This window comes from Mandrillus leucophaeus, unplaced genomic scaffold (assembly GCF_000951045.1).
Source record: "Mandrillus leucophaeus isolate KB7577 unplaced genomic scaffold, Mleu.le_1.0 Scaffold566, whole genome shotgun sequence".
In the NCBI taxonomy this organism is placed as follows: Eukaryota; Metazoa; Chordata; class Mammalia; order Primates; family Cercopithecidae; genus Mandrillus; species Mandrillus leucophaeus.
Window position 1 is genome coordinate 1,508,468 of NW_012106097.1, and position 24,820 is coordinate 1,533,287.

The 24,820-nt window shown below is 39.1% G+C and overlaps 1 protein-coding gene across 8 annotated transcripts in view; it reads left to right on the forward strand.

Moving 5' to 3' along the window:
- Nucleotides 1-24,820, forward strand: part of TNIK (TRAF2 and NCK interacting kinase) — a 455,189-nt gene that overhangs the window by 404,835 nt on the left and 25,534 nt on the right. For 4 of the 8 annotated variants that reach the window (XM_011998297.1, XM_011998301.1, XM_011998299.1 and 1 more), the window contains 6 exons: nt 543-706; nt 3,271-3,368; nt 4,223-4,246; nt 9,778-9,962; nt 17,710-17,839; nt 24,203-24,364. In XM_011998297.1, coding sequence (XP_011853687.1) covers nt 543-706; nt 3,271-3,368; nt 4,223-4,246; nt 9,778-9,962; nt 17,710-17,839; nt 24,203-24,364 — 763 coding nt within the window. The remainder of the gene's footprint in view (nt 1-542; nt 707-3,270; nt 3,369-4,222; nt 4,247-9,777; nt 9,963-17,709; nt 17,840-24,202; nt 24,365-24,820) is intronic. The other 4 variants (XM_011998298.1, XM_011998302.1, XM_011998300.1 and 1 more) reach the window with 1 other exon arrangement.

Below are 24,820 nucleotides of genomic sequence, written 5' to 3' on the forward strand. Positions count from 1 at the left end.
GTTTTTATTTTTGAGACATAGTCTCACTCTGTTGCCCAGGCTGGAGTGCAGTATCGTGATCATGGCTCACTGCAGCCTTGATCTCCTGGGGTCAAGTGAGCCTCCCACCTCAGCCTCTCATTAAGTGGGATGACAGGCACATGCCACTATGCCCAGCTAATTTCTTGTAGAGATGGGAATCTCACTATGTTGCCTGGGCTGGTCTTGAACTCCTGGCCTCAAGTGATCCTCCCACCTCAGCCTCCCAAAGTGCTGGAGTTATAGGTGAGGGCCACCGTGCCTGGCTCATTGTGGTTTTAATTTGCATTTCCCTGATGATTAGTGATGTTGAGCATTTTTTTCATATTCCTATTGGCTATGTGCATGTCTTGTTTTAAAAAATGTCTATTTAGGTCCTTTCCGCATTTTTAACTGGGTTATTCGTTTTCTTGCTATTGAGCTGTTTGAGTTCCTTATATATTTTGGGTATTAAACCTTATCAGATATGTGATCTGCAAAACTGGCAAGGTCTGTGTAACCAGTGTGCTCTGCCACTCACACAGCAACCCTGATCTCCGGAGAACTGAGCCCATCTTGGAGAGTCCTTTGCAGAGGACCAGCAGTGGCAGTTCCTCCAGCTCCAGCACACCCAGCTCCCAGCCCAGCTCCCAAGGAGGCTCCCAGCCTGGATCACAAGCTGGATCCAGTGAACGCACCAGAGTTCGAGGTAAAACTTTCTCTTACCTTTACCTGGCAATACTGCCTGGGAGGAAAGCTGTGGACGGGGAAAGAAAGGTTAGTTACTTCCTGACTCTAGTCCAGGCATGGCCACCACTGTGTGATCCTGAAGAGCCCCTCAACTGCTCTCAACCTCAGTCTCCTCAGGGGAGTGGGCCACTGTCCCTAATTGTGTGTGTGCCATCAGTATGGACAAAATCCTTTCTTATGTCAGATACCAGTGTTTTCCAGGGATCACCAAATATCAGACTTACTTGAAAATACAGTCACTTACCAGACACCTGAATTTCTGTTTCTGTTTGATTGCCAGTTTTCAGAGTTTCAAGTACCCGCAAATGTCCTGTACCCATTGTACCAATTGTCCTGTTTAGTATTCTGAACATAGTTCATAAGCACAGTTCAGAATACCATGTATTTCTCAAAATGAAATTCAATGAAGACTAATGTAGAATACACTTGAAGGAAGGAATAAAATCTTTTACTTAAAAAACATATTTAGGCTGGGCGCGGTGGCTCACGCCTGTAATCCCAGCACATTGGGAAGCCAAAGCAGGAAGATCACCTAAGGTCGGGAGTTCCAAGACCAGCCTGACCAATATGGAGAAACCCCATCGATACTAAAAATACAAAAACTTAGCCGGGCATGGTGGCACATGCCTGTAATCTCAGCTACTTGGGAGGCTGAGGCAGGAGAATCGCTTGAACCCAGGAGGCGGAGGTTGCAGTGAACCAAGATCACGCCATTGCACTCCAACCTGGCGACAGAGTGAGACTCCATCTCAAAAAAAAAAAAAAAAAAAAAAAAAAGACTCCTCTGGTTATTCCTATTAGGTGAAAATTAGCCTCTCTAAATATTTAATTCAAATTATTCATCATTGTTTAGTTTCCATTAATGGGGAAGCCTATGAAAAACATTATTATTGTCCAGGTGATGATACATAAGAATACATTGTTTCTAGCTAGCTAAAATTCACTCTTTTTGAATCAACTTCTTCAGAAGATAATTTTGCTTCTAAGTGAAGGACCAGTACTTTAATTGCAATTTGACAAACATTAACGTACTTACAAGTTTCTCTGTCTGATGAAAGCCTGATGAGAACCTTCATTTCTTCTTTCTTTCTTAGACTCTTTATTACATACCACCTCCTAATACTCTTAGTTTATCTCCTAATACCCTTTCAGGGTTTTAAATAAATCACTGTATTTCCATTTTAAAAAGCTTGATATCTAACATGTGATTGATGTTCATATCTCTGAATTGGGATATGGACTGGTCAAGAGCTGCCTCTATATGCATTCTTCTGATCAGTGGCACATCTCAGAGGTACTTACTGTATGTCTTTGTTGCCTTGATCCAAATATAAATTTCCTTAATTTAGAAAACTACCAGGTGTAGTGGCTTATGCCTGTAGTCCTAGGTACGCGGAAGGCCGAGGTGGAAGAATTGCTTAAGCTCAGGAGTTCAAGTCTGCAGTGAGCTATGATGGCCCCACTGTACTCCAGGCTGGGTGACAGAGCCCCATCTCTAAAAAACATAAAGGAAAGAAAGAAAACAGCCATTCTCTTACCTTTTTTCTATTTATAGACAACTTCATATTCTTAGAGCAAATGTTTAAGTAAACCAAACTTAAACACATACCATTTTAATTCTGTGATCTGGTTCAGGCTTACTTTTTATTTCCTTCAGCCCTTTGTTCTTCTGGATTAAAAGCGCTCTTGTATCCCCAGTATGTCCCTGCCCAAGAAAGACTACTTTTTAAAAAATAAAAACAACCTCTCTTACCCTGAATTGCATCTTCTCTATCTGTAAGCTCCTAGACCGCAGAGAGGCTATTCACTCTGCAGCTGTCGGGGTCCGCCTTGCTCTGTACCTCCAGTCTAGGGCCCTTCTCCTGTAACAGCCTCCTTCCTGCCCTCACCTCATTCTTTTATTTTTAAATGGCTGAGACCACTCCCATCCCTAATTAAAAACCATCCCACCAAATAAAATAAGTTTCTTTTTTTTTCCCACACAAAATTTCAACAACATAACCTATCCTGATTGGACAGATGATAAAAGAAGAAAACAAGCATAGAACCTTAGAGGCTCATTTAGCATAGTGACTGAGAATAGGACTTTCAGAAATCAGAACTCCAGCTCTGTGTATAATTTCAATGTGACCTCAGGACAGTCGTGTCATCTTTGTAAATCTGTGTTCTGTAAAATAGGAAAATAGTGCCACATCATTGGGTTGGAGTGAGGATTAAATGAGATAATTGACATAGAAAGCATTTAGCACTATGCCTGATACATAAGAAGTGCTCTAGTGGTGATGGTACTTGCTACAGTTTTTTTTTTTTTTTAATTGTTACTAGTGATTTCCAGGTGACAAACCTAAATGTGTTTGCCTGAACATTATATTTTTCATGGATGTGCTTGAGGATTTGCCCAAGCGAATGACGTGTCCACTGAGTAATCTCAATGTGATGACACATCACAGATGATTCATTCAGAACCTGAGCCAGCACTTTTTGATGGCCATCTCTTTCTTGGTCCTCTGTTTTTCCCTCTAGCCAACAGTAAGTCAGAAGGATCACCTGTACTCCCCCATGAGCCTGCCAAGGTGAAACCAGAAGAATCCAGGGACATTACCCGGCCCAGTCGACCAGCTGTGAGTGCATTTCTCTCCAAGAGTTTTGAACTCTTAATTTACCAGAGAACCCACAGGATTAAGTAGTTGGGGATACACTCATGATACGAACAAAAATTGTCAAGATTAGTAAGAACAGATGCTAGAAACATCCAGCAGAAAGTCATCCCTGATTAGGAAAGAACTGAAGAGATCTTGGATTGCCTCCTCTGCCTTTGGCTATTTGCTGATCATTAGCAGTCCTTTAACTATACAACAGGAGGAGAAATAACTTCTATCATTCCATAATTTCTACTCAGCAATTCTGGCAAAAAAGAAAGAAGAAGTTAAAGAGGCTTGGGTACTTTCTGTGAATTTCTCTAATCTCTTCTACCCTTTCCTCATATTATTTTCCACATGAATTAATATTACAGTTTTTCTGCTATTTTTCATACCTCCAGGACAATATTTTTCTGGACCAAACTTATTAAGCAGTGTCCAACAGGTGTCCTAACAACTTAATATTCAGCTTCACTGCTGTAACATGATAAACCCCCAAGTAGTCTTAAAGAGGAATATGGAGGCTGAAATTTGAAAGTTGAAAATTAATTTGGGATGAATTACTATCTACTTTTTCTATTTAAATCTCTTGAGAATCTTTTCTGTGAAATGAACGTGAAGCTTTTTGGTTTATTCTTTTTTAACACCTTAAAGTAAGGACGTATACTGAGAGTAATAATGAAGGGATTTGCATCATCCTGGGTTGACATTCTCTTCGCCCTTTTGTATTTATCAGTTGCGTACTAACAATTCCAATTTTGTGTCTAATCTGCTGCCTTTCTGCTGGCTTTTCCTCCTTCTGTGGATTCTTCTGGATTGGGTTCCTCTCATTTCAGAGCTATAAAAAAGCTATAGATGAGGTTAGTATTACTTTTTCTTGGTCATGCTTTCACAAAATGTAAATATTAAACTTATTTCCTAACGTTGACATTCAGAAAGGTGGCCAGTGGGAGCAATCTGCTGGGAGGAGGTTTGCAGCAATCTGCTGGGAGGAGAGCCCCTTCAAATGGAAGCCAGTTTTAAGACCCTCAGACCTACCCATATAGCTTCAGAGACCTTCCTTCTAAGCTAAAATGTCACTTTTCCAATGTTCCAGTCTGGCTAATGACAAGTATTCATGCTTTATTAATGGCAGTTTCTCCTTCCATTATCTTCCAATAGCAAACCTGTGCTTGCCAGCCTTGCTAGGGAATGGCTCTCAGCAGTTTTACTAACAAGAAAAGAGATATCATTCTAGGGCACTCCAAATTTAGTGTGTGTGATTTGTGAACAAGGAGTAAGTAGGTATTGTTAGATTAATTTTGTGGGACATTAACAACAGCATCAGCAGCAACATCAGCTTTAGTTAATGAATCCTGGAAAGTTAAGTGACTTTATTTCCTTATCTGTGGAGACGTTTTCCATTAGAAAAATATATGGCTTTGTCAGTCGTAGGTAGCTTGCTAAGAAGGATGACTGCTTTACTGCTATTTGTCAGACCTGCATGAATACAGCAGAATAGAATTTGTTTTCTTAAGATCCAGGCCTTGCAGAGAGTCCTAAATGCATGGAATCTAAAGACTACCATCATGGCTTTAAAGCTGTCGTTCTGCTGAGCACTACTTTTGTGAAAATTATGTGGAAAAAGCACTGGCTTTGAGGTCAGCAAGCTGCATTCAAATCTTGGCTCCCCCAGTAAATAACTGGCTGAAACTAGTCTCATAACCTCTCTGGGCCAGAGTTTCCTCATCTGTAAAATGAGAATAAAAACACCTCCCCATCCCACTTACAAGATTGTTTAGGATCATTTAAGGTAATGTTTGTGAAAGCATTTTATGATGTGTAACATGCTGCGGAAAGCCAAGGGTTTGATTAAGGTTTGGGCCAGAGGCATGGAGTTATTTTGGCAGGTGGGAGAAGCATGTTTCCATGCATCTGGTCTTCACCAAAGAGCTTCACTTTTTCAGACTTATGGCCACCTCACCACCCAGAGTGACTGAGACAGTTATAATCATAGTTGAAGGATTGTTGCTTATAAAAGAATGAGACTCTGCATGTTTGCAGTATGTGGATGGCATTTACAGAAAGGGAAGAGGGGAGTGTGTTTTTAATTGCTCTGTGCCATGGCCTTGCTTGCCCCTCTCTCTCATAATAGCGAGAAGGACACGGATTATCACAACTTTTGTCAGTTTTTCTCCCAGAACAGGTAAAGACAATGAAGTTCTGGCGCTACAGTTCTCAATAACACAGTTGTGCATATGCACAACTCAAGAGGAAATACATGAGTTCAGAAATTGGCTTGGAGGGTCTTTCATTAAGGAAAAGGCTCTCACAGATTTCATCTGGTTAACCGAGAATATTTTAGGCTTTGAAAAATTGCTCTACTAATTTTTGGTGTACTGCACTGCACTGGACAGAGATGAAAGGGGGCAATGGAAGTATAAGTAATTACAAATAATTGAGGGGGTGTGACCTGCTTACTAAAATCTCTGGAGCTATGTATGGTTAGAAAAGCCCTATCCCGATCTCTTGAGTATCACTGATCCAAACCACTACAATAAAGCGGTTCTACCTAACCCAGTGGCTCTCAACCAGGGCTGATTCCTCCACTCCTCTTCCCTTAGGAGACATTTGGCAAAATCTAGAGCTGGTTTTGGTTGTCACAACTTCAGAGTGGGAGGCAGTGGTACTGGTGTCTTGTGGATAGAGCAGAGGGGTGCTGCCAGACTTCCTATGGTGCACAGAGAGCTCCCTACAGTAAAGAATTATCTGGCCCAAAATGTCAACAGTGCCATAATTGAGAAACTTTGACACACCTTTCTCCCTTCTCCATTCATAGGTTTTGGTAGGGCTTTCCTCGCACTGACTGTTTTTACAATTTAGATAACTGGGATTGAAATGAAAAACCTAAAAATCATTTTTGAAATATTGTTGCTTGTTATTGCTAGTGATTTAACTTTTTGTAAAAATTAATTTGTGGGAGTGTACATTAATTTGACATTTCTTTCTAATGGAATATGAGATTTTTGCAGCATAGTCTAATTATTTAATATAGTCTGAAAATAAATGTTCCTTTTTTGTTGGCACAATTAAATATGTCTCACAAAGATTATATGCATAAGAAAACACTGTTTTTACCACTTTTTTTTTATTAATATGTGGGAATCAAACATTTCAGAGCACATCAATTTAGATTGGATGGAATTTGAGCAATGACTAAGGGTTCAACCCCCTTTTCCCTCAGATGAGGATATTGAAACTAAGTGGCTTGCCCAATGTCATATCTTTAGAGTTCCTAAAAAGAAAATAGTTTAATACAAAGAGAAAAAAAACCAGCTAAAAAAATTTAAACAAAATAGTTCAAAAATTGAACTAATATTTGACTAAACTATGTTGTTTCTAAAAAGGGACCTAAAAGAGCGCCTTTCTAGTCAACGTGTGCATAATCGTTAAACAACCTTTGTTGAATGAAAAATTATATCTAGTTGATTCTAAAAACTGTTAAATAAGCCTCTTAGCTATCTTCACATTTACTCTGTAGTCAAAAATTCTTACCATTTTGCCATGGTTCTTTTTTAGCTGTATATTCTCAAACATTTTCATGCTAAATAGCACTTTTATTTTGTTTTTTAAATACTTTTTAGCTCCAGGCTTGAGACAGCCAAGTAATAAATTACCATGAAAGCTCGTTATATGGGGAAATTTGTATTGTCAAAGAAGAAAATATATGAAAATGGAATTGAACCCAATGGTGTTAATATTAGATTGTGTTTATTTCCTATAACTTTGCTATTATAAATTTTTCAATACTGGATGGATAAGAAACAGAACTTCAGCTGAACACATAGGTTCTCAGCAATGGAAGATTAATTTTCTTTGACTACAGGTATTACTTTTGAATTACTCATTATTTTTACCTTTTCAAAGGGATTCTCGTATATGTCTCGCCTCCAAACTGTTAACAATTAAAGGAAATTTTCAGTTATTTCTAATGTTTCAGGGCAGAGAGCTTTTTAATAACACAGAAGCAAAAAATTATAATTAAAAGCAAAATTATTAAGCAGTTCAGAACTTTAAAGTGTTTCTAAATACAATGTTTCGAAAAATGTAGGTCATTTTAACAAGCGAAAGTTTTTTTAAATCAGTAGCCTGTGGACTAAATATTTCTAAAATAATTTTGATTTTTTAGAATTTCTTTTGTCTCGTTTTGAAATGTCAGCGATAAGGAAAATAAAGCGCTGGGGAAAATGTATCATTAATTAAAATAAACCATAGCCAACAGTATTATATTTTACTCAGAATTATTGACAATGGAAATAAACTCTTTTAAACCATATTCTCTCTTTAAATTGTATAAAATGTAATTCTTAATAACAAGTAACATTTTAAATGCTAGCTATATTCTTTGATGAGACTTAACACGGTCCTAATATATAGATATCAGAATACAAAATAAATTTATCTAATTTTTCATTATTTCACTGGTTTTCTTTCATAGCCTTAACAAATATCTAGACTTTATTTTCCCAAAGTACTCAAGAATAGCATACCCTTCACTTGCTTCTCCATTTGATAAAGATAAGCATTGACAATTGCCAGGAGGAAATAAGAAGTAAAAGTTGAAATTCAGATATTAGCTTTTCTTATTTTGACTAATTGCCAAAGAAACCAGAAATAAATTTGCATGAAATTATACCTATGTTATGGTTTTCCTCTTCTTTTTATAATATACATTATATTTAAACACAGTTGGGCCTTTTAAATACAATTCTATTTTCACTTTCACAGATGGGGCAAATACATTCACTGAGATTGAGGCATGTGCAAGTGTGCCTGTGTGCAAAAGCCCTACCCAAGTGTGTTTTTGTATGTAATGCAAGGGTTGAATTTTTAGAAGCTTCCATTTTTTAAGGGTTTCAAATCAGGTGTCGTCAAGACAAATTTAAAAGTCACTTTGCTTTCCCTTTGATTTCTATGAAATTAGAAAGAAATGACCCTTCAGTTAACACTATGAATTGCCTAAATTTCTAGACCATGTAAAACACCTAAAGCGTTTCCTTTCCTAGTGTGAACCAAAATAGTAATGCCTGACATACAGGTGGCAGTAGAGAAACATAATGTCTTGTTGTATTCTCAAAATAAAATTATAATTTAACTATACACATTTATCACAGCTTTTCTTTTAACCAGTTAGGATAGATTATCAAATGTCATCACCCAGGTTGCTCTAATCCTACAATCAGGTGAATTGGATGTGTACATTTTTTGGATTGAAATAAAGAGAGAATATGGCCATAGAAAACTGTGGGATTTAGTATTTTTCAATGAGTTTCTTTCTCCCTAATCCCCTGTCTCTCACTGAATGCTCTGATTCCCACATGGGTCACTAATATAGGGAGAAATGGTAAGACTGATGTCAAATTGCTTTTTCCTCATTTGCATGCTGTGTGCCATGGGCAGTTTAACCCATGCAAATTAGAGCGGCCATGCTTTTGCAGAACTGCTTCCCTCTGCATTGCTCTGAAAGCATGTAAAATAAAAGGCAGTCGGATATTCAGCACACTGCCTGCAGTATGCCTGGTGATTAAATACCACATCATCACATCCATAAGGCTAAAGGTTTCATCATACTCATGGAAAACTCAAAATTATCTCTTCCTTTTGGTATTTGCACATTCATTTTAGTGTTCTTCACCAGGATTTCTGCCAGATGACTGGAATTTAAAACAAAAGAAAATGAAACACCTATCATTTTGGAAGAGAACTCTTTTTGTTGTTGTTGTTGTTCCTCTTGATTAATTCAGTTCTGTGGCTGTAAATTTCAGTGGCGCTAGGCTTTAGGACGGGCCATGATTTGATGTGGTACCTCTATTCTCCAGGGAATGATGACACACCAAATGAGTCATTGTAGTAGCTGGAACCTTGGGAATTGCTCTGTTCTATGACTGATGCTAGATTTTGGTACAGTAGCAATCACAAGAGGGGAAAAGCTATCACTGTGGCTTGGGCAGGAGTCCCAGAATACCGGGGTACAATTTCTAATCCCATGTATTTTCCCATTAACTCTGGGGGTGACCAGCTTCACCTTTCCAAAATAAAATGAGAACCCAATGTTTGTATATATGTGTATACATACAATGCACATACACATATGTACACATATATATTCAGAACTGAACAGTCTCAGTCTAGCTATTGGTTTTGAACAAAGTTTAAATTGATTTCATCTTTCTTTTCTAGCTTCTACACGCTACAAACATCATTTTCTTAGTTCCATGCAGTAACTATGTTTGTCACAGTTCTATATAGAGCTTTTTTTTCTTGTTGCTTAAGCTGGAGCACTGACTTGCTGAGAGATGTAGCTTTGGTCGAATCTACCATTCATATGCTGAACAAATTTTTTCTTTCATAGGATCTGACGGCATTAGCCAAAGAACTAAGAGAACTCCGGATTGAAGAAACAAACCGCCCAATGAAGAAGGTGACTGATTACTCCTCCTCCAGTGAGGAGTCAGAAAGTAGTGAGGAAGAGGAGGAAGATGGAGAGAGTGAGACCCATGATGGGACGGTGGCTGTCAGCGACATACCCAGACTGATGTAAGAGAACTACTTTTAAAATGTAGACAAGGAAGGGACTAGGTTTCCAAAATAAAAGGACAAAAAATATGAGTTAAATGTAAGATTGTATATGGGTCTGTGGCAAGATAAACTGACTTTGGGGACTTGGGTTTTTGTTGGAGAATAGTTCTATAATTCTCTCTCTCTATGGACACATCACTTAGAATATGTAGCATTTTTGGACTGCATACACTTTATCCATTGCCAATGGATTGACTGTCCTTTGGTGACTCTTTCTTGGTTCTTTTCATCTCAAGGGCAAACAATATCGACAACCAGACCATTGATACGTGCCTTCCCCTCTAAAACTGAAAGACTGAAATCATGGGCAATGACATTTAGGAATCAAAATTAACAACAGAAAACATGTATTTCATTACCAACACTACCACCAACAAGCAAGGAGAAATGCACAAGCCAGCGTGCGTTACCATCCCAGCAAAAGAATCAGGACTCAGATAATCATGCAGAGAAAGTTCCAAAATATATCCCCGTTATGATTTTCTACTTTATTCCCTCCATGGCTTCTTTTACTTGATCCATTATTCTGTGGTCTACATCTTTGCCACATACTTTCTGTCAGTCTCTTTGCAGTTTTCTTTTAATATATCTACATGTAATATTTATACCTACCTATATTTTCTTTAGTAATTGTAGTCTTTATTTTTCTTTCTCTTTTTTTTTAAGGTGAGGGGAAAGCTCTTTTTTTTTTTTTTTTTTTTTTTTCTTATTGGAGTGGATCCCATGAAAGAACCTGTTATCCCCTGTTGCTTCCCCAATTCCTCCACCTAGTAAACACAAGGTGTTTGTGCCCTGGTCTGCTACAACCTTGATAGAATGAGATGCTAATTTTTCCAACTTCACACTCCAATCACCTCTATTTCTTTGGCTCAGCTACTAGCATTGAATATCAGATCACACTCACTCTATGTAGAAAAGAAGCCATTTCAGGCCACAAATTATTGTCCAATTCAGCAGGGACTGGAGAGGCAGGGCTGGCCAGTCTAAAGGGAATGTCATCCACTGATTAACATCATTACATACAAGCAATTCTAAGAGGCAAATCTAATTATCATAGCTGAAAAATCCATACTGGTTATTTTGCTGTTGATGACCCAGTTTTTGACAGCTGTAAATATGCTAAAATATGACATTTTGAAATAAATTGCATTAAATTGCCTTTTTAAAAGTAAATAAAATTGTTCTAGAGGTAAAATCACTAATCCAGAACATTTCTGCAAAACATGCTGGCCCTTTTAGTTTTTGTCTTGACTCAGAATTGCTTAATTCTTCTGACAGATGTTTTCAACTCCTTTTAAGCATTGAGCATGCAAGTATCAGGAATTAAATCATGAAATGAATTTTAATCATATTAAAATATTGCTAAAACTCTATGTGTTAGCCACCTTGCTGAAGTCTTTGAGAAATTTGATAAGTTCGTACTTGGATTTTGTCTTCCAAAAGTTTATATGCTAGTTGGAGAATGACAAAATTACACATGGAAGAGTGCAGGCTAATATAAATATTTGGAGGAACAACCAAAGATGTTAATTAGCATTTGGGTTTTAGGTCCCCTATCATATTTTGCAAGGCTATTAATGGTGTTCACCCTCCTACCTTTAAAGGAAAATCTAGGACTTATTCCCCGTTGCAGAAACACCCACCTTTCTAAAATTTCCTGAATAGACCACGCTGCACTTCTGTCTGGCATTTCCTGTTCCTTTAGAAATCACCTACTCACAGCCCCGCCTGCACAGGTAGAACCTGTCCCCTCTTCTGTGCTACCACTGTATCTCTGTGTATTCCTGCATCTTCATGTACTGCCTTGAATCAGGATTGTTTATTATGTGTCTTTGTCTCCTTTTCTGGACTATGATATCTTTCAGGGTAAGGGTTACGCCTTACTCATCTCTCTTGCTCTTAACACATTGCATGGTATCTGGCATACAGTGGGTCTTCAGTGACTATAATTTACATTTAATTGCACTGATTTGAATTTGCAAGTTCTGACTTTGAAGAAGAGTTTATAGCCAATTCTATGCAAATAACTGTCAGCAAGATTAAAAATCTAAGGTAATATTAGAATCCCAAGCAGGGGGAAGAGTTAAAGTAAAGACACAGAAAGTTGACTTTGGTGGGAATGTATGGTGTATGGAATGGAGGGGAGTCTGGACTAGTGAAATCAGACCAAGAAATGTGCTCTTTATATGTAGCCACTGGAAACCATTGAATGTATCTTGAGTTCAGTGTTATATTTGAGGAAGATTATTTCAGCAAGATGATTTGAAAAGGGAACAGACTAGAGACTGATAAAGCAATTCAGAGGCTCTATTACTATAATCTACATAAGAAATAATAAGCTGAGGCTATCATGGAATGCTGATAGTGGAGGCAAGACTTGACATGGTCCTTAAGGGATTGGTAAATTTTAGATAGATGGAAATGATCGTTAAAGAACATTTAAAATATGTGATTATATATGTGAGAAAATAAGGGTACGAAGGGTACAAATGTGTGTATGTTTACTTCAATTTGTAAATATATATATTTTTATATTGCATATAAAATATATATAGTCTGTTTTACAGTGTGATAGTTGCATGCCTGAGAAATTTCATACTATTAAAAGTTCATTATAAAACAATAGTTTATTTAGGAATTGAGTATTTGGGGGCCAGAGTGCCTCTTATATACATTCTTATTACCTTTATTTTCTTTTGTTAAGGTAAATCTCTATATTTTGTGCTATATATATTTAAAGCAGAAAACAAAAATATATTGTAGCACAGTTCCCACCATGAAGTAAACACAGAAAAGCTTCTCAGAAATGGAGCACCAGCCATTTGGACAAACAGCTGTGGTTTCCGATGTTTAAAACAATAGCTTTTTTCTATGCACTGTGCTGGTTTTGCATTTATTTTATAAGATATAACTTATGAGAGTGCATAAGTTTATATTCCCTAACTCACCAATTGCACTATTTCCCAATTCTGCATGTATAGAAAAATAATGAGTGGAGGGAAATACACCAAAATTATAGGAATGATTACCTCTGGGTAATATAATTATGGGAGATTTTTATTTTATGTATGTCCCCAATTAAATGATGGGCATGGACTAGTTTATAATCAGGAAAAAAAAAAAAAAAGCTTTATAGAATAAAAAGAATGCAAGGAAAGGCATTTAATTTGATTTGCATCACATCAAGCAAGCCAAAGAGGCAACCTTCTGTATTAGTATCTTCCCTCAAATACCAGCACCCGCTCCAGAAGGGAAGATTTCGCCACTGTAAAATGACTCTTTTATTTCTCCTTTTTTCTATGCTGTACCCTTTGGAAGGAAGCCACTATGTACAGCCCACACTTGAGGAGTGCGGAATCATGCTTCCCTCCTGTAGGGTAAAATAGCTACATAATTTATTTAGAATTCTTCTGCACTGATGTGCCTCCTCTAGTTATTTATTAATTTATTCCATCATTTATATCAGTATAGATTCGTGGATATAATACTTCTTTATTTTGCTGCTCCAATTTTCTAGTTTTGACCATTGGGAGCTCTTTCAATTAGCTCCTGTGCCTCTTCGACTGACATGCCCCCACTTGTGTTTGGGTATTGTTGTGCATGTACATGTGTGTGCATCTGAACACTCTTTACTTTCTGACACTACAAGATGCTCCGATCCGGACTCATTTTGTATATTTCCTATGCCAGTCCTGGAATCAGCCACTTCTTCAGTAACCCTGATTCCTTTCATTCGATGATATTAGAAGCCAATATCTAGGCACCCAGTATGCTCATTACTACTACAATGTCACCTGTTTTAGGCCCTCTCAGCTAACACAGCAAGGAAATATGTGTGTGTTAGTTGCAAGAACTGCTAATCCATGCCCCCATGCTTAACAACATGGCTTTCTCAACTTTTAAAGGATAACAGTTATCCAACGCCTGAGCCCTATCTATCACTCTCATTGCCACTTCCCTAACAGTACATTAACCCATGTATATACAAATATTTCTGTACGTAGCCATTTGTACCTATATTAAGCTAAATGTGAATTCATACTGACATCTCCAACTCTAATCCATCACAACAACATGGATCACTCTGACCTCTTCCACTTGCTTATTTGTAAATTCCCATTCCAACAGTCAGAAACCTGGCTTCTGCCATCAACCACTGTATTAGTCCATTTTCATACCTCTATGAAGACATACCTGAGAGTGTATAAAGCTATAAAGAAAAAGCGGTTTAATGGACTCACAGTTCCACATGGCTGGAGAGGCCTCACAATCATGGTGGAAGGTGAATGAGGAGCAAAGGCATGTCTTACATGGTGGCAGGCAAGAGAACATGTGCAGGGAAACTGCCCTTTATAAAACCATCAGATCTCATGAGACTTATTCACTATCACAAGAACAGCACAGGAAAAACCCACCTCCATAATTCAATTACCTCCCACCAGGTCCCTCCCATGTCATGGGGATTATGGAAGCTACAATTCAAGATGAGATTTGGGTAGGGACACAGCCACACCATATCAACCACCCATTTACTTAATTGTGCACATCCAGTATTTTTGTATAGCAATATCAAATTTGTTAACCTGTATTCTCATGGGAAACAGTTTTGTCAACTAGAATGTACAGTGTTTATGTGCAGTTCCTCTTGCCTTTAGTATTACAGACTCCACTCATTTCCAAGGTTACTTAGATCAATGCCTTTTTCCCGCATTTCTCCTCACTGAAGTTGTTCATACAATTGTAATATGGTGAGATTCTTTTATCACGGTTTTTAACATTCTTTCCTGGCAGCTTCTGATCTCAATGATTTTTTAAAATGTGTATACATTAACTCTTTCTCCTGTAAAGTTCTATGACATATCTGAATAGATTTTTTGTTATTCTATGATAACCACCCAATTATAAGAAAATTATTTTGGCACATCCTAGTGAACCCAATTTCATAAAATTACAAAACTTACCATTGATTGCTCAAGACATTTTAAATATGCAAATAATATCCTGGTAGCCAATTACTCATCAATTCACAGAAGAGCTATATTTTTACAATAAACCTGAATGAAATCTCTGTTAGATATTAAACAAAGCCCTTGACCCAAGATCTTCAGCGATTTAATAAACATTTATTATGTGCTACCTGCATTCCAGGCACCATGCCTGGCACTGAAAATACCAACATTAATGAGATCTGATCATTGCAGGACTGTGTATTGAATGCAGTCGTAGAGGTGCACAAAGGGCAACGTGGAGGGAGAGTGGAGAGCCACCTAAACCATTCCAGTGAGGCTGGGATGGGTTTGGAGGTACCTGAACTATAGCTTAAAGAATGAGTTAGCCAAAAGGAGGCAGACAATAGAAAAGAATCTTCCAGGTAGAGAGGGCAGGCTAAAATCACCAGGGATTTTCTAGCATAATGTGCATAGGAATTATAAGTTAAATGCTGGTAGAGTTAGAAGTTGGAGCAGGATTTTGTTAAAAAATTAGGTTAGTGAGACAGGCAAGAACCAGATAATGGACAGCGTGTAAGCCACAGTAAGGAGCTTCAAGTTTATCCTGTGGTTGATGGGAAGCTACTGAAGATTGAAAGTAGAAGAGTGACTCGGACTTGGTCAGATTTGTGTTTTGGAAGACTCACTTTCGCAGCCGTGAGGAGTGGATATGAGGGGAAAGGACTGAAGATGGGGTGGCCAGCAAGAAAACTGTTACTCAGGTAACAGAGGAAGCAGGTCTGACTAGGACAGGAGAACTTGATTGTACAAGCATCAGCCTGGCAGATGCCACCAGGCCAGCTGAGCCCTGACAATAGCAAAGAATCCCTGTCTGATAAAGAAGAAAAGTGGCTGCCCTCATGGAAGACTCTTGATAAAAACTTCATTGATTTGTCAGCTTTATATCATTTTGTTCCAAACAAGTACTAAGGCACAAAGTAAGAAAGAAGAGAGAAAGAAGAGCAAGAAAAAAAATGAAAGATACACACAAGATAAACAAATGAGTGAAGAAATGATATTTTGAAAACTATGATTTACCAATCTACCAAAATGCCAGGAATTCAATTTTTTTCCCATGTCTCTGGAACACCATTAAAAGCTCCTTTCTAGGAATGAAATGTTGAAAATGCAAATGCCTCTTTGGAATTTCTTCCCAAACACATCAGTTCTAGCCCATATTTAGATTCATTCAATCCACTGGTCCAGTTTAGTAATTGCAATGTAAGCTTCTTCACTATACATTTTATTGTCTGGACTCATCCTGTCATCTTTTCACCTGTTTGTTATGGATAAAAATCCTTGAAATATGTCTTTCTCTGCCCCAGAGACATCATAAATCTTGTGTATTTCTTGTTTCTTAGATGGAAGATTCCAGTAATTCTTTGGACTTACATAAGATCCAAGAGGCCAGAGATATTTTTAAATACATAAGTAACAATGAAAATAAAAGAACAAAATGATATAAGTTGCAATTAATATGCCTAGAGAGAAATAAGCCTTGATAACTTTCCTATTTTTAGAAAACCCACTTTAAAAGAGAGGCAGATGCTACAAAAGGAGAACAGCAAGTATCGCATTAACAACCAAAATCCTCCTTCCAGGAGCCATGTTGTACCAACCGCAACCTGTGGTTGAGCTGCATGACCTGTGCGATTCTCAATTCCCCTGAGCTCCTAAATCAGAGAAATTCTGTGTCATGCAAATGAGGCACTCCTGATGAGAGGGAAGCTCACTATGGGCAGTCAGTCATCACTTTTTGAGCCCTGGCACTGTGCTGTGTACTACAGGACACAGGAAACATCAGTCTGTGTTCTCAGGGAGTATGTTGAGATCCTGTTGCCTTCTCTCATTATACTGTAAACACGATAGCAAGAAAAGAACTGAAAATAAATATGCCACCATGCAGGATGATTACAGAGGCTGAATGTTGTTTAAGTTAAAGCCCCTAGTTTATGGATGCCCCAATAAGCCAGAATGTTCTTAGTAGATATTTCTTATTTATAGAAGCATAAAGCCCATGGATCTAATGATTATTTCTTGCATTCCTAGTAAGTGACAACTCTAGGCTGGGTACTGGGTAATAATAATGAGCAGAGAGACAAGGATTTTGCCCTCACACGCAATGAGAGGGAAGGAGAAAGAGAGAATTCAAAAGATAATTGCAAATTGTGATGAGAACTATTAAGGAAAAAGGGTGAAGAGAAAAGGAGAGGGGCTGTTGGGATAAGACATAGGTGATAAAAGCAGACTTCTCACAGAAAGCATCATGTAGGATGAATGAGAGGGAACCAACCAAGGCCAGAGTGGAAAGAGCTTTCCAGGCAGAGGGAACAGGATGTATAAAAACAGGTCAGGTTGTCTGCTGCTCAAAGAAGGAGGCGGGGGTCAGGGGAGATCATGCAGAGCCTGGTGACTCCTGGTGCCAACTTCAGTGTTTTTTTCCATGTAAAGCCAAACACTTGCTCAGTCTGGCTGCTGGGCAGAGAATAGGTCAAGAGGGGCTACTGCAAAAGTGGGGCCAGTCCAGACATCAGCAAACATTAAAATTAATATGAGATGTGCTTAAGACCACTGACATGTACACTTAAAATTGGTACAATGGTAAATTTTATGTTATTAAAATGTATATTTTACCATAACACGAATAATGAATATGAACAGGAAACAGATATTTCCTAAAGCTACATTGCCATGAATGTTGTTCCTTCTCATCTCAGACCAACAGGAGCTCCAGGGAGCAACGAGCAGTACAATGTGGGAATGGTGGGGACGCATGGGCTAGAGACCTCTCACGCAGACACTTTCAGTGGCAGTATTTCAAGAGAAGGAACCTTGATGATTAGAGAGGTAAGTTGGTATAAAACCTGTGTAGAGGAAATGCCATTTCTTAAGTGGTTTTTACATTAAAGCTTTCACAGAGAATGTCTATGACATGTATTTTAAGTATGGGGAATTACTGGGGGAGGGAGGACCTGTGCTTCTAAATAGTTGAGTGATTTTAATTGTCTGCTGCCTTCTTTCCTGTATTCTTCTAAGCTTTGGCAGTGTGACTTAATTACATTAGTGGAAATTCTTCAGTAGGAAAGTAGGAGCTATGCAAATCAGAATATAGAATTTGGGCCTGAGGATATAAAATTGCAAACTCAGATGTTTCCTACAACAGGAAAACAGAAATGAATGATCTCTCTGAATAGCATCACTGGCCTTGTTATATCTCTTCTGCCTATGGTTTTATCTTTGTGGATTTTGTATAAAAAATGCTCAATGGTTCTGAGAAATGATGATATCATCCTATCTAGTTAAATTAACATTAAAAGAACCATTAAGTTATTTTATTGAAAGAACAAAGAAATATGCAGATCTACTTTAAAAATGTACCTTGGCACTTTGGTTGAATTCTTTTTAAAACTCTAGGAACATCATTTCATTTTGCGGGTGGCACATGTTCCCTTTCATCTGTCCTTCTGACATGCAGTAACTCCCCACTGTGTCCATGCTAACCAGAAAGACCCTGACAAATTAAAATCAGTATTTTCTTGTTTTTCACTTCATCATCACCATGCAAGTTTGAGTGCAGATATTTACTTGAAAGGAAAGAAATGGCTGAGAACATTGGGCAAATGTTACCTGACCTCTTCCTGCATCCATCTATAAAATTTTATAAATAATAGCATACAACTTATAAGATGGTTGAGGATATTGAGTTAGTAAATTAAGCATTCAATAAATGTTAACCATTTTATTTTATTTCACTCTCTTCTCAGAAATGAATTCTCCTTTTACTTGTTATCACCATCCAGTCCTCCCTCTGAAACATAAACATATGTCATCTGTTTTTCCTCTTCAGCCAGGACAGAGTTGGGAAATTCTAATAGCAGACTTTGCTCTCCAGAAAGGCAAAGGGCATCTCACTTTTGTAAGAAAGAAAGGAACTGTAGTTTTGAGATGAATAAGGCCTTTGAAATAATAATTGGCAGTGGGGCTATAACTGAAAGACTAGTTCACAAAGCAACTTGCTAGAATTTCATTTTATGGCCTTGTTGAATCTTTCAAGTAGCCTTTAAAGGGTCCTTTCACATATGCCTGAAATGGAAAAATGGACTTGGCTGCTGAAATTGACACTGTGTAGTGCTGGTATATAAATCTCTTAATGTGGTTAATGGATAATTTCAATGGAAGTGTAGAAGGTTTCTATCCCTATAACTTACCACTTAGGAAAACATGAGGGAGAATGTTCTGGAGTGAGTTGCTGTTTGACTCCTGATAAAAGGACTCCGATTTCTAATGTGGCTTAAAATTTGCTTGAGTCTTTACGACATGGTAAATAACTCCAAGTAGACATTTGGAGCCACATTTTCAGTTCATTGCCAGCCACATCCAAATGGCTCCATGTTATTTATAGCACTCCAGTATTCTATGACCACAACCTGTCACTTTGAAAATAGCATTTGCAGCTGGGCACGGTGGCTCATGCCTGTAATACCAGCACTTTGGGAGGCCGAGGTGGGCGGACCACAAGGTCAGGAGATTGAGACCATCCTGGCTAACACAGTGAAACCCCATCTCTACTAAAAACACAAAAAATTAGCCAGGCGTGGTGGTGGGCGCCTGTAGTCCCAGCTACTCGGGAGGCTGAGGCAGGAGAATGGCGTGAACCCGGGAGGAGGAGGCTGCAGTGAGTGGAGATCATGCCACTGCACTCCAGCATGGGCAACAGAGTGAGACTCTGTCTTAAACAAAAAGAAAAAGAAAGAAAGAAAATAGCATTTGCCAGTGTCTTATAGGAATTTGATCTATTAAGGAACCCAAAATCTGTTTGTCCTCTCAATTTCCAATTCTGCCTTCCTCAAATGTGGGTTTTTAAAATAACAAACTGTATTAGTTGCGGTTCTCCAGAGAAACAGAATATTTACATATATATACACACAGAGAGAGAGAGACTGCTTTATTTTATCTTTTTATTTTATTTTATTTTATTTTTCTGGAGACAGAGTCTTGCTCTGTCCCCCAGGCTGGAGTACAGTGGTGCAATCTTGTCTCACTGCAGCCTCCGCCTCCCGGGTTCAAGCAATTCCCCTGCCTCAGCCTCCTGAGTAGCTGGGACTACAGGCACATGCCCAGCTAAATTTTTGTATTTTAGTAGAGACGGGGTTTCACTGTGTTGCCCAGGCTGGTCTCAAACTCCTGAGCTCAGACAATCCGCCCCCCCTTGACCTCCCAAAATGCTGGGATTACAGGTGTGAGTCACCACGCCCAGCCGAGAGACTGCTTTGTGAGGATGTAGCCTATATGATATGGAGGCTGAGAAGTCCCATGATCTGCTGTCTGCAAGCTGGAGACCCAGGGAAGCTGTTGGTGTAAATCCCAGTTGGAAGCTGGGTGAAGATGAGATGAAATGTCCCACTTCAACCAGTGCAGAAGAAAAAGAGGGAGAAAATTCCTTCTTCTTCTGCCTTTTGTTTTGTTCAGGCCTCCAGCAGATTAGATGATGCCCATCCAACTTGGAAAGGGCAATCTACTTCACTGAGTCCAGCAACTAAATGCGAACTGCATCCAGAAACACTTACAGATACACCAGAAAAAATGTTTAACCTAGGCACCCCATGGCCTAGTCAAGTTGACACATAAAAGTAACCATCATCAAACCTTGAGCTGAAAATTACCAAAAATACATGTTTAAACAAGATAAATGCAGGTTAAAGTTTATCCCTGACAAAGTAAGAACATAAAATAAAAACTCAATGTAATAAGATTTAGCTTATACGGTGCTATTAGTACGTTTCTCCAGGATGAACTATAGGAGGACTCACTCAACTTGTCACTGTCATGGAGTGGACTAGATGGTTCTGTAAGAAGATACTGCTCTAACACTCATGATCTTGTCAGATGCACAAATTTCCCCTTGTAGTGCATACCCTTACCCCTGTGGTTCTACCTATCCCTATCCTAGAGCCCCACAGGACCAGTTTTTACTCACTTCTAGAATATACCACACCAGCTGTGAGCTGCCATTTGTGAATGGAAGCTCATCTGCTAGAAGAGGTATTTTGCATTCTCCACTGCTGCCCACACTTCACCAAGCAGGTCCCTGTTCTCAATCTTCCTTATTTCCTACAAGCCTCTACTGGGACTCCATGGACCTTCATCCACAGCACCTTCCTGGTATCAGCTGATATCTCTTCAGTGTTGATCCTCCTCACTGAACCAGAACATTAGCTTGTCATCATGAAGGCTCTTATGGTTACAAGTAATGAGTAAAAGAACCCACTTAATACAGAGTAAGCAAAAAAAAAAAAAAAAGTGGGGAGAGGGTAGGTATCAGAAATAGAGGAGTACAGGAAGATTTAGGGTGTTTCATGGAAGGAACCCAAAGGTAAAAGTGAGCTGAGCCTCTTTGAAGGACTGGGACAGACAAGAGCTCAGGCAGCTTCTCATGTGCCGGTCTCTGGCTCTCTTGCTGCCTGTCTCTCCTTACCCTAATCTCTGCTTTCTTCCACTTTCTCCTTTGTTCTTTTCATAGAGGAGTTTCTCTCCCTCTGCGTGCTCCTGCTCTCACTTCTCCACTTCCTCCATTGAAAGATATTCACCACATCCCCATTCAGCTGCCAGCAGAAACTGACCCATGTCTCTAGGGCTTAATATTGAATTCCAGTGGGAATCTGGTCCCTCTTGGCTCAGGCATCCACCCCTGATTCAATCAGCTGTGACCAGGAGTAGGCCCCTAAACAACAGTGCAGCCCAGAGCACCTGGGCAAACCACTTAGAACCCTGTCACTCAGGGCAAGATAACTGATGGAATGTCATATATAAAGTGTTTAGCGCAGTACTTGGCATGTGTTGGTACATGGAACATCTTTGTGCCAATCCCCACAGGAATGGTGAGAGATAAAGATGAGATATTATTGAGGTTCTGTTAATGAGGTTCTTAAGGGTGTTGCACATCTGTCTTTGTGTTTCCAGTGCAGTACTTGGCACACAGAAAGTGTTTAATAAGGTGCTGGTGGAGTGAACAAAAAGGTGATGACTCAGAAGTGGGCGGATTCAGAGCATACTACAGGATTCCTTTAAGCTTCTCACCATCTGAGCCACTTCCCTTTGTTAGCCTCTCTGAGTCTTTCTTTGATAACCAGTGTGTCTGCATCAGTTTTTTGCTTGAGAAAGAGTGCTGCTGATACAAGAGAAGCCAAAAATTTCTAAAGAGATGACATGTGGTTTATGCTAAAGAGAAGTTTGAGGAAAATGTTTAAAAGCTTTTCAGTATTTGAACAGAAGTTAAAGGAGAAACTGCCCAGTACACATAAAATAGCACACAATAAGATGTATTAGGACTGAACTTCCTAAATGTCATTTAGAAAAGGAAATGCTCAACTCTGAGAATAGGCACTAATACACGCTACTGATGGCCACTGTGACAAAATGAATCCAGAAAATAACCCTCTCCAGGACAGCCGTAGTCCAGGAGCAGGTTGCCAAGAAACATAGAGGACACTAGGCTTTCCAGTTATCTCTCAAACTTCCTGAAACATCAATTACATGCACCATTACAGGAGCTTGGGAGTCTGTTTCATCTAAACAGGAAAAAAAGAAAAAAAGAAGTGCCTCCTTTCACTTCCAGCCAGAGGCAGGTGCAGAGCTGTAATTGTAAATCCATGACAAGCTCCAGAAATAAAAAGCCAGACTGGTGAGATGGTCAAAGAAACAGCATGAAACCTTGCACATGCCAGCCCTCAAGAGGGTAGGGAATGTGCTTGCTTTGTTCCCAGCTGTTCCATGTTCAGTAGAATGCTTTACATTTAGTAGGAACTAAAAAATTTTGGGTCAATGAATGAATGAAAGAAAAGGCAGAGAGGGAAATCATTACTTAATCAGATCTGCTCTAAGAATCCTCAATGAGCCAGTTGCAGAAAAGTTAAAAAGTGCAACACTAGTCAGGCCTACAATGTGGGCACTGGCTTTTGGAAACCAGAGTTGTCTTTTAATCCTGCCTTTCCTCCCTGGGATTTTTTGGCAGAGACTGCTCTCCAGAGCAATGGCTTCCAAACTTGTTAGGTCATGTAATCCTATCAGTAAAAACTATAGAGCATCTCACCTAATACAGTGTATTTATTCACAAATCATACATTTTTTTCTACTGCACTAACATTATGTACATTATAAAATACCTTTGGCCAGGCAGGGTGGTTCACACCTGTAATCCCAGCACTTTGGGAGGCCAAGGCGGGCAGATCACAAGGTCAGAAGTTCAATACCAGCCTGACCAACATGGTGAAACCCCATCTCTACTAAAAATACAAAAATTAGCCAGGCGTGGTGCCACGTGCCTGTAATCCCAGCTACTCAGGAGGCTGAGGCAGGAGAACTGCTTGAACCTGGGATGCAGAGGTTGCAGTGAGCCGAGATCATGCCACTGCACTCCAGCCTCGGTGACAGAGCGAGACTCCATCTCAAAAAAAAAAAACAAAACAAAACTTTAAAGGACATTAAAAAGGGTTACTAGAAGTGATGTTTCAAATGCTTTGCTAGTTATGATGACTTTATTTTGTTACTGCCTACATCACAAAGCACCATAGTTCTTTATTGAGACATTAAACATTTATGTAGATAGTAGTTGTAAATCCATATTTTCAAATAGTATTCTAGATCATGTCAATATATTTGGAACTCCTGTCAGATCTGATTAGTTAATCATTGTTTTGACCTTGTGAATGACAAAGAGCCCCGTGAGTTAAGTATGGTCTCTGCACTTTCTTGGAGTACTCCACACACACTGCTTCTTTTCAGCAACATTTTAGGTCATTTCTCTGTTGTGTGGGTTTGTTTCATTATAACCTGGTAATATGATCTGTAAATATAATTAAGTGGCAGGTACATACAGCACAAGCACTACAAAAGAGTTTACAAGTGTGGGCCCTGCTCAGTCCCTCCCTTTTGTTGCGTCTCCCTCTGTACATGGGACCCCATGCCATATGTGACCACTGTCTATACCTCATGCAGGAACGTAAGACTTCAGGCTCAATCGATAAACCAAATATTGGCAAAGCTTACTTTCTTTTTTGTTTTCTTAAGTAAAATAGAAATTTGAATATCACCTTCTTGCACCCTAGCGGGTCTATTTGGAGCCCCGTATGCCTATGCTGTGTAAGGGCTGATGTCACTCTTTGGCCTTTTTCCCCCCGTCTCTAACTCCTCTCACATGCTGTGCTCCCTCAGACGTCTGGAGAGAAGCGATCTGGCCACAGTGACAGCAATGGCTTTGCTGGCCACATCAACCTCCCTGACCTGGTGCAGCAGAGCCATTCTCCAGCTGGAACCCCAACTGAGGGACTGGGGCGCGTCTCAACCCATTCCCAGGAGATGGACTCTGGGACTGAAGTAGGTGCTGGGCAACAACTGGCATGACAGTTCTGCTCTCCTTCCTGGGGTTCTAAAACCATGATCTCTTCAAGAATGAGGCTTTGTCAAGCTCCTTGAAACTTGTTTGGTTGGTTTCTACTATAGAGCTGCCTGTGCAGGTACTCAAATGGAGAAATCATGGAAGCAGAACAGTGAAAAGTTCTCAGATATCATCTGAACCAATACTTGTTTCTCCAGATGAGTATACTAGGTTCATAGAGGTTGAGTGACTTGTCCAAGACACACGGCTGGTTTGTGACAGATCTAACACCAGAACTGGAAACTTCAGGCTATACAGATTTCAAGGACAACAGTTGAGGTTTATATTTGCATTAATTTAGTCAAACTAAGTATGACTTAAATAAAAACAGTTTAAATGATTTGTTTATGAAAAATAAAATTTAATAAATAGATAAGTTCTTAAAGTGTTCATCT